The 13,404-nt window shown below is 38.1% G+C and overlaps 1 protein-coding gene across 1 annotated transcript in view; it reads left to right on the top strand.

Moving 5' to 3' along the window:
• DGKH (diacylglycerol kinase eta) overlaps positions 1–12,912 on the top strand; it is a 114,807-nt gene extending 101,895 nt beyond the window's left edge. The window contains exon 30 of the mRNA XM_088139486.1: positions 981–12,912. Within this exon, the coding sequence (XP_087995612.1) occupies positions 981–1,070 (90 nt within the window). The 3' untranslated portion in view covers positions 1,071–12,912. The remainder of the gene's footprint in view (positions 1–980) is intronic.
• The last annotated feature ends 492 nt before the right edge of the window (positions 12,913–13,404 follow it).

Below are 13,404 nucleotides of genomic sequence, written 5' to 3'. Positions count from 1 at the left end.
TACTTTTGTTTTTAACTATGTTTTATGGATTGTTGTGAGTTGCCTACAGTCATTGTATGAGCTAGGCGGCCAGATAAGTCCTGTAAATAAATAAATAAAAATAAACATTTAAGCATAAAAAGAACCCTATTTGCATTTAGTGGTGGAATATGGCGAAGAGTATACTACTTTTGTATAGCATACTTTCTCCAGCTGGTCGTAGATATGTCCAAGGGACACTTTCTATCCTGCTTTTAATCTAGAAGACTGCATTTCCCTTTGTTAAAAAATAACATTTTACTGTAATCGCTTTGTTCTGATTTCTGCATAGATTAATGTAATGTGAGCGCAGCAGTGTCCATGGTGGGTGAGCGGGTGGGAATGTGTCAAAAAATTCAAGATGTCATCATGGCATGTATGTGATGTTGAGGCACACCCAAAATGGACAGTGCCTTGCTTGGGCTGCTGTGACTGCCATCTTGACTTTTTGAACTCCCTTTGTGGATGTTGCTGTGTGACTGATAATCTGAAATGTTTGTGTTGCCTATCCATGTAGTCACTTTCCTGCTTGGCTATTAAGGAACAAAGCAAAGGTGTCAGATTTATCATTGACTATCTGTGCAAACACACCGGAGATGTTGTTCTCTGAAGTGGAATTGTCCCGTAGTCAGGAAAAACAAAATCAAACTTGGGGCACCTGCAGTTGAAAAGTCCTAAGCAGTTGAGTTTATAGAATATTCTTAGAAAAATTTTGCAAGTCAAGAGTTTCCTTTAAATCTATTAGGGCTATGTCCATAGGTCATCCATAGGCATCAGTGATATATTTTAATTGCAAGAAAGAAAGTACCATATTATAATGACAAGAAGAGACATGGTTTCAGCAGTTGCTTTAACAGACTTGTAATGTGGGCTATCTAAACTAGCTTTATTGCAAAAAGTTAAAAGATATTTTGCTGTTTTGATTTCCTGCAAGTGGACTTTCTATCTTCTTTGTCTCGTAGGACTTGGGGATAACGAAAGTGGGTCATATGAAGCGAATTCTTCAGGGAATTAAAGAATTTGGCCGGAGTGCACCGTTACCTGAACTGTAGCTGTCCCAGATGTTCCGCTGAGGAAACACTACTTATGCAAAGCTGTAGAAGCACGCGGGTTACTCCACGGGCGAGTAAGCACCAGGATGTGAGAAGAGGGTTGCTCTGATCAGGGCATTGTTTGACGAAAGAGCCGGATGTGGGAGCCCAAAAGGTTTTGTGTGTCTAAACAGGCTGTGAAATATATTGTGAGAAGTAGTTAAAAGTGTCTACATTACAGTAAAAATGTTTCCTGGGTAGCTTATGCATCGTTGGGAAGATGGTAATCAACACAGTTTCTTTCTGTACCTATCCAGGTCCTTTCAATGCAACTGCAAATTGCTTATGAAATGAGATCGTTATGTTTGACATATCCCTGAGGCCTAACCTTACCTAGAGCCTCCAGCATAAGTGTCTCGTAGACTTGATTCCATCTGGGCATTTCGGTGACGTTGATACCTCAACTACCACTTTCTCTTTTTCCCTTTCGTTGGGCGAAAATAATGCTGGAGTTGTGCCGAATGCCATGAACGGAAACGCCTGGCATCTTGGCCCAAACTGCCTCTCTGTTGCATGACACTTCATACACTTGAACAACTTTTATATCTGTTTTAATAAGGTATAATTTATTACTGCTTTGGGTTAAGGACTTTTTCTGATATCATTACGTTATATAAACATGCTCTGTGTGGTGGACATTGTTGCTATAATCTAGCCATGAAAACTCCTATACTCTGGCTTCAGGTAATTTCAGAGTATTTCTAAAATGCTAGTACATGGCAGATTTACGAACTGGTTCCCAAGAGAGAATGATTTGAACATTTCCTTACTATTGATAAAATATGCAATGCTTACTATCTTTCTTAAAGCAACTGCAGGTTTACCTCGAATGTCTGAACTTCAAAAAGTGGCCATGTTGTGGCTGATTGACCAAAACTGCATCACATTTGGTGAATATCAGGACTTAATTATGCAATTTTAACAAAGTCTCTAAAGATTCCAGAGCCCTGTCTTTTATGTATGCATTAAGCAAAGTATTTTTTTTCAGTTCAGAAATTGATTAGCCTTATTAGAAACGTTGTCATCAAATCATTTGTTAATATGGACTGGAAAATTTGGTTGATCAGGGTTGAAAAAGAAATTCCTTTTCTAAAAACACAGCATGAGTTTCAGAGCCAGGAAACCTCTGATTTGAGATATTGCTGAACCCAGGGGCATCAGCAGGGGGATTCAAAAATGTCAAGGTATCTCAATTGTGTAGTTATGGACTTACCTTCCATGGACACTCCTCGCTGAACTATATCCCCCACTATTGATCTTTCTGGCTCTTAAGCTCCTTTGACTTGCAGGAGAACCTAAACAATTAAAAGCTAACCAGAAAGCAGAGAGTTTGTCTGAATCAGGACTTTTGATTTTCATTTCTCTAAAAAGTCAGAACCGAAAGTCAGATCAATAATTTGTTTCCAGTTTGGGTTTGTTTAAGGATCCAAAATCCTGGTTCAGACGTAAGACTAAGCTTTTGTCCTCTGTGTTAGCTTTGATTAGTGGGAAGAGCCCAGCAGGAATGGTTGGCATAGGGGTGTCTGTGGGTCATAATCAAATCCCTGCCCTCTCCTTTCTTTGCACTGCACATGTGATGTATACAAAAAAGGAAGAGGTGACGGCCATTGACTTGACTTTTTGACACCCCCTTCATCCCCTGTGGACACCATGAACTGACACAGACCTCATGGCCAATAAATGAGGATTTTCCAGAATTCTGATAAGTGTCCAGCTTTGTTTTTCTTGATTGGCAGTGAGCAATGGGAGGAGGAAATATGTCTTGGGAAATGCTGCACATTTCCAATTAACAAGACGCATCACAGTGTCAGAAGGAACCCTAATCAGATCAAGTAGCAATGATTTCTCTTCAAGTTGAAGACATTTTAATTGGTAGTATTTCATCAACCAAGGCAGATGGGGTTTTTAACACATACAAGTGAAGATTTCAGTTTGTGCTTCAGTACTAAGTGTGGGCAGACATACCTTTTGTTACCTGTGTTGTACTTTTACAATGCAGCACGAACCCCTTCCATCTGGCGATTTACCTTCTGTATCTGTAGGATGCAAAGCGAATCTCCGAGATGCAAAGCAGACATTAGCAGTTTTCTGGTTTTGATGTGATAAAGATAATGATGTTCATTAATATTGATATATATTACAATGAATATATTAATTAACATATTAATCAGTGTGTTAATTAATGTTAATATGTATCACAAGCCAGTATTTTGTGAAAGGAATTTGTTTCATTTTCCCAGGACAAAAGTTTGTTTCTCTCAAACTTTTTCTTACGTGTTCACAAAGGCTAAATTTGGGTTCAGAGATTAAATGTGAAGTGTAACAGAGACGAACGTGAAAAATAGAGTCTAATTAACAAACATTTGTAACTACAGCATTGCTATTTCAAAATACTTCCACTGCTTTATCTTATTTTAGAAGAGATGCCCAGCTGTACCTTGTTAAAATATTCCCCGTTTCTTAAAAATATCCATTGTTTTCAGCAGGAGGGTAAAACTGTAAAAGTAGATTTCTAATGCAGAAAATCCTCTTGACTTTTTGTAGTGCTTTACCACAGTGTACACACAAACTGTTATATAAAAGGGATGTTGTGACAATCTATGTCCCCACAATAGGATGTGCCTGTAGACAGCCATTTTCAATACTAATATTACTGAAACCCACAGAAATTGAGGGTAGAATAGTCTTACAAAGCTTGAATGCCACCAAAGATAGCAACATCTGCTCAAGAAGATGAATTCAGTCAATATTAAAGGTTTACCTTGGCATAGATTTAAGATGACTTAGTGTTTATGTGCAAACATTTCGTGCGCAACTGTGTGCAGAGCAAAGCAAGGCAACAGAGATTGGTTTGAAAAGCAAAATGCTTGTCAACTGACCTCACTTACTGAAACAGCAGTGGAAAGTTTACATATTTTCTCAGCATTTGCATCAAAATTTGCCCCAGATTGCATTGTTACTTATTTTGATATTCTGCCATATCTATCACATTCCTGGCTTACAAAGCTGCAAATACCACTTTCCTGTGCACAATACTCTTTTCAAAAAAAGTCCTTGTGGGTAGAAAGGAAATACAGAAAGCTGCGTTGCACAGAAAGGGAGCCTATAATTATTTTTAATTTAACCATGATTCCTTGCTCTGTGCTTTTCCCTTTCAGAATATTAAAATGCTGTTCTAGGGAAGGGAACAATGCATTAGCTAGAGTATCCTGAATGCAGAAAATTAGACATTTTTTTAAAATCACCCATTTTTTAAATGCATTAAATCCTTGAAATAGAATCCCCCTGCTGGTTCCTCATGATTTAATTAAGCAGTGTCCTACATTTTTGCAAAAGGTTACCTTTTCTTTCTTCTGTGCTTTCACTCAATTTTTTTTTTCAGTCTGGAAAACAGAAGCAAAGCCCTTTCAGGAAAACTGTACTAAGTCAGCATAGGTATTATGCAATTTCCCGAATGCAGAGCTAACCGTTATTTGATTAATATAGTCTTAACCTGCTTTTGTGAAGGTAGCAGGGGGATCTGCATGATGGATCAAAAAAGTTGAGATAGTGACCACAGTCACGGACTCCAAGCTTTGAGTGCGTGGTTGTGGTCGCCACCTTGAAGTTTTTTGACACCCGCTCCCTGTGGATACATCTGGAAGGGAGGGTCCCAGTTTAATATTTCATGCGACACTTCAGTGTTAAGAAGTGAAAAGCTAAGTGAAAAAATGCCAACTTTTTTTTTTTTTTTAAGTATGTTGAGAACAAGAATTTGAACATGAATGTTGTGTGTAGTTGCCATGTTACGCAAGGCTAAAAGGGGCTAATTGGTGTTGATTTTAGTTCTTAGGATTTATGGTTGCACTATTAAGATTTGCCACTTTTCAAGTTTAACCCTGTGGTAACTTTACATAGCCAAAACATGTTTGGATAAAGTTTAGGTTTAAGCTTCCCTGTAACATCACAAGCAAGACCCCCTTTCGCAAAATATTGGAGAATTATGGTCTAATTGTAATTTGGCTTCTGTTAACAGCCCGCTAGACACATAAGTCCCATTGAGTTCAGTGGAAGAGAATTAATCACATGCTCAAATTAAGCATCTGTAATGTATTTGTTCCAGGGTAATGTGTGCTAATATAAAGACAGGGTATGATAATGATAAATATTTCAGGGTGGGGCCACAATCAAGTGCAGTAGATACTGCACATTTAGTTTTTGGTTTTGTTGGTGTAAGAATCTGTACAATAGTTGAGTGAATGTTCCATTATCATTGGAAAATGATACACAATCCTCTATCTCAAATCCTGGTTCCAGCATCCTGAAGTGAGCTTTAGTTCTAAAGGTTGGGTTGGGCTTGATCCGGTCACTCTGAATTAAGGGGCTTCAGTCAGTAGGGGTAGGGTTATCCCACTGCTGGTGAAAACTTCTCTTCTTTGTGAATGGAGGCTGTTCATGTTTATCTTTAACTGAGATAAATTCCTGACAAAATACCCTTAACACTGTGAAATGTGAAAGTAAGTCTGGTGGCCAGCCATAAAAGAAATAATAAAGGGTAAGCAATTTGAGAAATCACAGAATCAGTAATAGTTTGAATTAGAAGTAAGAAATGTTGGTACTGTGGTGATGGTAGGGGAAAGTACTGAAAAGTCATCACGTGTCAGGCCCAATCTAAGAACAACAGGGAAGCAGTTCATCCAAATTCAGTTCTTTAATTGAGTACACCATATAGACAGGATCTTGCCAGACTAAATCTGTACTTCTGCAACTAGTGGATATACCCTGGGAGATTCTAGGGAGTGGCTACCCTGAACCTCTTTCGCTTTCTACACTCCTGCTCTGGACTGTGTTGTCTCTTGTCTCTCTGCCCTTCCTGGACTGTGTCCCTCCTTCCTGAGAACCTTGCTCTCTACTGCAATCCACCACATCAGGTTAAATCAAGGAGGAGATACAAATCATTCAAAGGCATAGCAGTACTAAGCAAAAGAGGCAATGTGGGATGCATAATTTATATACATTATATATGTATACATAGACTATATACATTATATAGTCAATACATGTGATGGAATGGAATTATGAAGGCCAGGCTCAGGGAGATTAGCGCGTTCTTAGTTCACCACAAGAGCGTGGGAATTGCAAGAGGATGAGGCTGGCACCTCCCTGAGGAATTCACAGTGTTGTGACTGGCTGGCTTGGGAGCTAGGGTTCAGTCTGGGGAGACTGATGTCAAGTTTAGCCCAAAGAACTCCAAGAGACAATGCAAATTCAGTTCTGCTGTGTTTATTAGCTACAACCTCTAGAAAGAATCTCCCCAGACTGAACCCTAGCTCCCAAGCCAGCCAGTCACAACACCGTGAATTCCTCCGGGAGGTGCCAGCCTCATCCTCTTGCACTTCCCACGCTCTTGCGGTGAACTAAGAACGCGCTTATCTCCCTGAGCCTGGCCTTCATAATTCCATTCCATCACAATACATTAACTTCAGATCATCAGATTCTCAACAGATCTGTTTTCAGCCAAGCTAGTGCAAAATTTGGATGAGTTTCCAAAATGAAATGATTTATATCAAGCCGCTCCCCCCGCCACTGTCCCACTTCCTCCCCCAACACCAAACATTGCAGTTGCATGTTCTATAAAATCAGGGTCAAACTCATAGCAAGAATTGTGGATAGGCAACCCAAAAATAATTGCAAACACATGATGTACTGGTATTAAAGTATCATTAATGAATTTAGAATGCAGGCTAACAAGAGTGACAAAAACAATATTGAAAGCTTGCTGCTTTGTAGTTGTATTATCAAGGAGCTCTCCTAATTATCGTTAGAACAGCGGCTTCTTGAACAATGTTGCAACATTTTAATTGCCAGTCCACGTTCTGTGGTCCTTCTTTGCGGTGGGGTGATTTAATTGATTGGATTTACATCCCGCCTTTCTACTCAATTTGAGCCCTCGATATGTAAAATTGTCAAACACAACCAGGACAAATCCAACACACATAAATTAAAGCAAAGGCAGACATCAATTAGTAATAAAAGCTGGCCAAACCAGACGTGTCTTGTTGCCGTTCTGAGAGAAAGGGGGATTGCGTGCTGGAAGCCAGGGGTCATGTTAAGAAGCTTCTCACAGACTGATGATCGCAGGAGTACATGGATGTGCTCGGCAATGGGTAGTAGTTGTCCCCCCACTATACTGCAGCATGAAAATATGAACATACCTGTAGAATCTCTTTTTTAAATCCTGTTTTTTTTCCAATACACTTTTGATAGTGCACCGTAGAATCATACGTGGGGGAGGATTAAGTGGAGTTGAGTTGTGTTAGTCTGAATCTAATGAGAAATCATATGCCCCCTAAAGCCACTCTCAGTTTGAAGACATGGGATAACATTTTATTTATTGTATTTATTGATTATTAAATTTGCATGCCACCCATCTCCCCCACCGGGTGACTCTGGGCAGCTCAGAGTCCATTGCCTATGCCAACTACTCTTCTGCTTAGATTTGCAAATATTTGCCGATAGTATGCTTGGTTTTAACATAATTCTTGATAAAATTGTGCAAATGATAAATGATCGGAATTACAGAAACCAGGATTTCCTGATACAGAAATAATCAGGAGCACGTAGATGGGAGTCTAGATATTACATTCTCCATTTTTGCCAACTGTTTCAGAAAATTCAAGTTGTTAGACTTTTTTTTACTAACCCATGATGTTCAGGGATAACACTTCCGAAAAAGCTAGTCAAGTTAAAGTTTACTCAATGGAATGGAATAATTTATTGTTTTGCATGGAAGCAGTTTCTTCCACGAACTTTTTGCACTACTGAATTCCTTCCCTAAAAATGAATGTACTGCTCAATTCTTATGCAGTTCATGTCAAACTGAAGCTTCTGCTATTCTTCTCCCATTTGCCTCTAATTCATGAGTGGGGTTTTTGGGGGGGGGGGATAGGAATGTCGAGCTGCATGGGAAACTAAAGTAATCATTTGCTGGAAAACACTTGCCATTTCTATTAGAGGAACTGGCTGTTGACCCTTGGCCCTTGAAAAAATTGTCAACTGGTTCTGGGAGGTCAAAAAAGTCAACATGGCATGTGGCCAAGGAATAGAAGCTCTACCCCTTTTTAATTTGTACTGCATGTGCAATGCACCTAAAGAAGGAGAGGGGATACAATTGAATGCGCAAAGCCACCATGTTGACTTATTATTATTACTTTTTTTACTCCTCCTGAACTGATTATTTTTTCATCGGCCACGTTTTGAGAGCTAATTCCTTTAACAGATCCCCTGCTGACACCCCCAATTATAATAGTAAAGAACGTTTTAATGTTGCCAAGATGCACTGAAATAAATCTGAACGCTCTTCAAATGTTGAGTTCTTAATACCATAAGCTCCAAATATATGACATAAGTATATTTCTACGGGCTGGTCGCAGATGCCTAAGCTTTTCTTTGGAGATAAGAAATACATCTATATTAACATTTGACTTAGTTTTCATTTATGCTCTTTTTTTTAAGAAGCTAAAGAACGAAATAAGCAGCATAAGCACTTATAGATAACCCGCATGAAGCTTGAAGAAAGGGTAGCATTTGCCCTAAATGGGAACGAATAATGTTATGGCTTGAAGGAGTGCTAGTTTGATTTCTCTCCTGAATAATCATGGTTGTTAGAAAATATCAGAATCAAATCAGCAATCCGCTGTTTTGAGTCACAACCTGAAGAGAAAGTTCAGGTTTAGGATACTGTTACTATGGGTAGCATTTATGATGAAGACTGAATTTTGCTGCGTATAACCTGGTTTGGGGGTTTGGTCCGTATCAGTGATTCTAAAATTGTTTGACCCACTTACTCCTCAAATAATGTCATTACCCTCATAAAAAAACCAGACTGTTGTTTTATACAACTGTCTCAGCAGCAGCAATTCCAAACTGGACCCTCAATACACAAACCCGCAACTACAAATTATTCCATTACCCCCTGGATATGCCCAAAGTTTAAGAACCCCAGTTTAATCCCCCCAGTTTAAGAACCACAAGTGTAAAGTAACCAGTTGGCTGAACAATAGAACGTTCCAATCTTTAACCAAAAAACTGTTTTTTTTTTTACAGCCTTATATTAATTCCTATGTGTTTGTTGCTCTGTGCAGTATGAAGAGTTTATTCTCTTTGTAGTGAAGTTCCAAAGAGTTTCACTTAACATCCAATTGTGGCCCATGGATTTGATTTACTGTAATTTGATGGTGTAACAATCACCAGCAAAATCAATAGAATTAAGGCTGATATGATAAGCAATAATTGACAGCTTATGGAAATATCAATAGGACATCTGCTTAACAGTATCTGGATGCTAGGCTCTTCTGAAAGAGAGTTAAAGGTCTAGGCTTAAGCTAATAGCAAATTTGAATTTTCTGCCCTTACTTTCTACGTAGTCCTCAAAGCAAATTAAATAAAAATTTACAACCAAGGATAGACAGAGAGAGATCTGTGAGAGAGACAATGTTCTAAAACAGAGGCAGCTGCAGGAGAAGTCAGAAAAGTCAAGATGGCAGGTGTGGGCCTGCCCACCACCTTGACGTTTTTGACCCTCCATGCAGATGCCTCTGTTCTGAAGAGACCTGTGAAAATAAGGAAGAGCTTGGTCGACATTAAACACATCATTTTACATTACCCTAAAATGGCACTGTATGCGTGGTGAGCTTTAAATACGAGTCTTTTTTACAATTGAAATGCCAGAAAGTATTTCTCTACCAACATTTACAATTGAAATGCCAGAAAGTATTTCTCTACCGACAAGTGATACTATTTTGATGGAAAATGGGATTGTTATCATTAAATTACACTTAAGTAGCTAAAAGCAGTCAAGTCTACAGGTACATCTCTCTCTGTGTGTAATGCATACACCAGTGGTTGTGCTGAACAATATGTGGTGTTTTTTTATGATATTTATGTCCAATTTTCGTATGGAAGAAAACGGAGGAGTAAGTGTAGACCAGTGCTGTCCTCCCCCTGCGCTGATGGCCCTACAAACAGCAAGTGTGATGGATCTGACATGGTCCATGTCAGCTATGCCAACTCCAGGGGTATGATAATGAATTCTCTCTGTTGCTGCCAGTGGGAGTCTCATATAAATGCAGAGACCCGCTCTTTTTCCTCCTCACAACAATGAAGGTTTGCTTTCTTATTCTTCCTTCCCTACTTAAATGAATTTGCATAAACATTTACAGAACCTTTGGCATTCCTTCCTCTGCACAGGATGCCCCAAGTCCATAGTTTTCACTGGAATGATGGCAAGCATTAGGCTATGAACCGTTTAAGCTTAAAGTGATGGTTGTTACTGAAAATTCCACGTGAGGTTTTGATTCTGTACCTTAATATGTTTTCTAATGTGACCTTCAAAACAAATTCGATATTCTGTTTTACTTACAATATGCCTATTTTCATAGCACATAGGATATCAGAAACCTAGTAAGCCTAAAAAACGTTACCAGCTTTTCTAAAGTGAAAAACGAGTAAAAAGAAACCTTTTATTTGATTAAAAAAAAGAGCATAGTATCATTTCACAAAATATATAAATGAACATACGCATTAGCTTCCTAGAAATGGAATCTTACCTACTCTAGATACCGTATTACCAATCCAAATTATAGACAATTGACAAGTAGTACCCATCGTTCCATATCCGAGCAGGCATTTCTTTACCATAATTCATAATTGGTTTAATACATTATATTAAATCTTGTCATATCAAAGAAGAGAATATGGTTCTGAATGTCTTGTTTCAAGAGGCGGCTAACGAGTTAATTTTTCTCTCTCAGGTGCATATCAGATTTTATTATAGCAATCATTTAAAGATTATATTAGATGCTTTCAGTTCTTAGTTATCACCATTCTTGCTGCTGTCAGCATATGGTTCAACAACTCTATTTTCTCAATGTTTTCAGTAAATATTCTCAATAATGCTAATTATAGGTCTATTTTAATATATTAATTGTTAATTTTATCCATTTCCACATGGACCAAGCTCCCAAATATCTAACCCTTGGGTATACTCCTACCATGGATGTATCCTTCCTATTGCAATAATTCCAGCAGTGCATAAATAAATAATCTTAATTATTTTAACAGAGCTTTCTTTAATTTGGGCAAAGGAGAAGAAATAACTCTGAAAGACTAGACTTAGTCGAGTCTCCTTCATCAATGACTCTTGGAAGGTCATTTTCTCAATGTGATTATAATCAAGCTAATGGTAAGATTTTATGCTACGGTAAAATAGTGAACAGTTGAATGTTAAGCCTTTAGTTGATATATCTAAATATTAATATCTAATATGAATCTTTCCAAATTAGTAAGTGGTCTTTGGTTGCTTTGGATAGTTTGTTGAAAAGGAAAGACAGGTCATTGTAACAGAGGAATCCCATAAAATTGAGATCTGCAGATGTTTGTTCCATCTGGTTAAACTTGTTACATATCTCGCATTCTGACCCAGTTATCCTACGTGCCAAACAAAGCCACACAGGATGCCCTACAAGGAACATAAGTTTTGAACTGGTATAACAGATTGTCATCTTTTCCCACTCTGCATAATTCACCTGAAAAATGGATTAAAGTAGAATTGATCATCCGTTGGATAAAATCAACACAAAATGGTCAATTGAACATTCAAGACATTCTCATATGCACGTGAGGTTCTTTCCCCAGTGTCAGTTTTCACGGAACGTGAGGTCTTTCTTTCAAATGTATTTGCTAATAATTTAGATCCATTATTAGCATGCTCATAAAACTTCTGTTGAATAACTATCAACCCGGTGACAAGTCTATTACCTCCTAGGAGTTCTAATTCACTTCTCTTTCATAATAATTGTTCAAAAACCAGGTTATGTTATTTTTAATTCCTTTATACATTCTCCTCTAAGTGGCACAATGATTGAGTTCAAAATGATAACCAATGACATTTCTAAAGAAGAATTCAGATTTTAAAAATTGTCTAAGAATCCCCTTTAACATCTCCAGAGATTCTCTATTCTGTATCAGTATCAGACTGAAAAGCCAGATGGGAAGGTATGCAAATTTCTGCTTCCAGCATAACATATACTGGGGAGAAATATATAACAACCTGTAAAGATGAAAGGGATATTCTTCTCCTAGTATCACATAATACAAAACCATGAGCGATGGCTTAAAAAAAAACCCACTGGATTTCCCCTCCTAACCTCTTTACTTTTAAAGGATCAAGAAACATAGTTAAGTCTCCCTCCTTCTCACTTCACAACTGCAATGTATGGCAGATTTTTAGGTAAAGACTATAGCTACTCCTTGAGTTCTGTTTGATACTGAACTATAAACTTTTGGTCCAGAAGAATTTATCTTTAATCTCTATGGGTTTCTTGAAAAAAAAACATAATGTCTAGTTTACTTTTAAATATAAACTTAAGGACTGATTTTGTGTTTTATAGGGTCACATAATCTTTCAATATGTTTCCTGTTACTTTCTACTGCTTTTTTGTTTGGAACTTGACTACTAAAATAATCAATTTTGCTGAAGAGTATCAACCTCTAAAGGATCTATGTTCTTGTCAGTTGTTCTAGGGAACGTATTTTCCTTCATCTTTTGTAATTCAGCATCTTCTAAAATTGTAGTGAGTTGTCCTTCTGATGTAACTTCTTTCTATAAATTCTCATCCTTCTTGGTGTACGACTGGGTCTCTGGTGGGGAATTGTCTTTCATGATGTAATGAGTTGACAAGTTTGATTGGGATCTTGGAAGTTAATCTCTCTCTACTGTTGTTTCTTTTTCTTGGAGGGGGGGGGGAAATCTCAGAATTGCACCTCTCTTCATTGTTTCCCTGATTCTGAAGGTCTTCATTCTTTTAAGTAAGTTTTTAATTTTAACACATGTACATTCTACAATCTTTAGATGGCTTCCGCCCAAATTGTTTCACAAATTGTTGCAACCGTTGCAACCTTACTTGGAAAAATGCTTCTTAATACCTTTTAAAAAACCTCAGAAATGTGCTAGCAGATTCTATAATACACAGGAACTCGTTCCCACCGCCAAATTGTGCGGATGCAAAGATAGTGCTCTCACCTCATTGATTATCAGTGCAGTAGTACGGTATACAGGCAGTCCTCACTTAATGGTGGTAATTGGGACCAGCAACTCCATCGCTAAGTGATGCGATCATAAAGCACGACTTCACGTGACCATGCTGACTTACTACAGCAGTTCCAGTTGCTGTCATTAAGCGAATCTGCACAGTTGCAGCGTCCTGCGTTCACATGATCGCCATCAGCGACCTGTCACCAGTTTCCCGATTGACTT

The sequence above is a fragment of the Python bivittatus genome, unplaced genomic scaffold, assembly GCF_059951505.1.
Source record: "Python bivittatus isolate LINGU-HERP-01145 unplaced genomic scaffold, Pbiv_v1 ctg000210_np1212, whole genome shotgun sequence".
Lineage (NCBI taxonomy): Eukaryota > Metazoa > Chordata > Lepidosauria > Squamata > Pythonidae > Python > Python bivittatus.
Note: the sequence above shows the minus strand (reverse complement) of the source record. Positions and strands in the feature narration are given on the sequence as shown.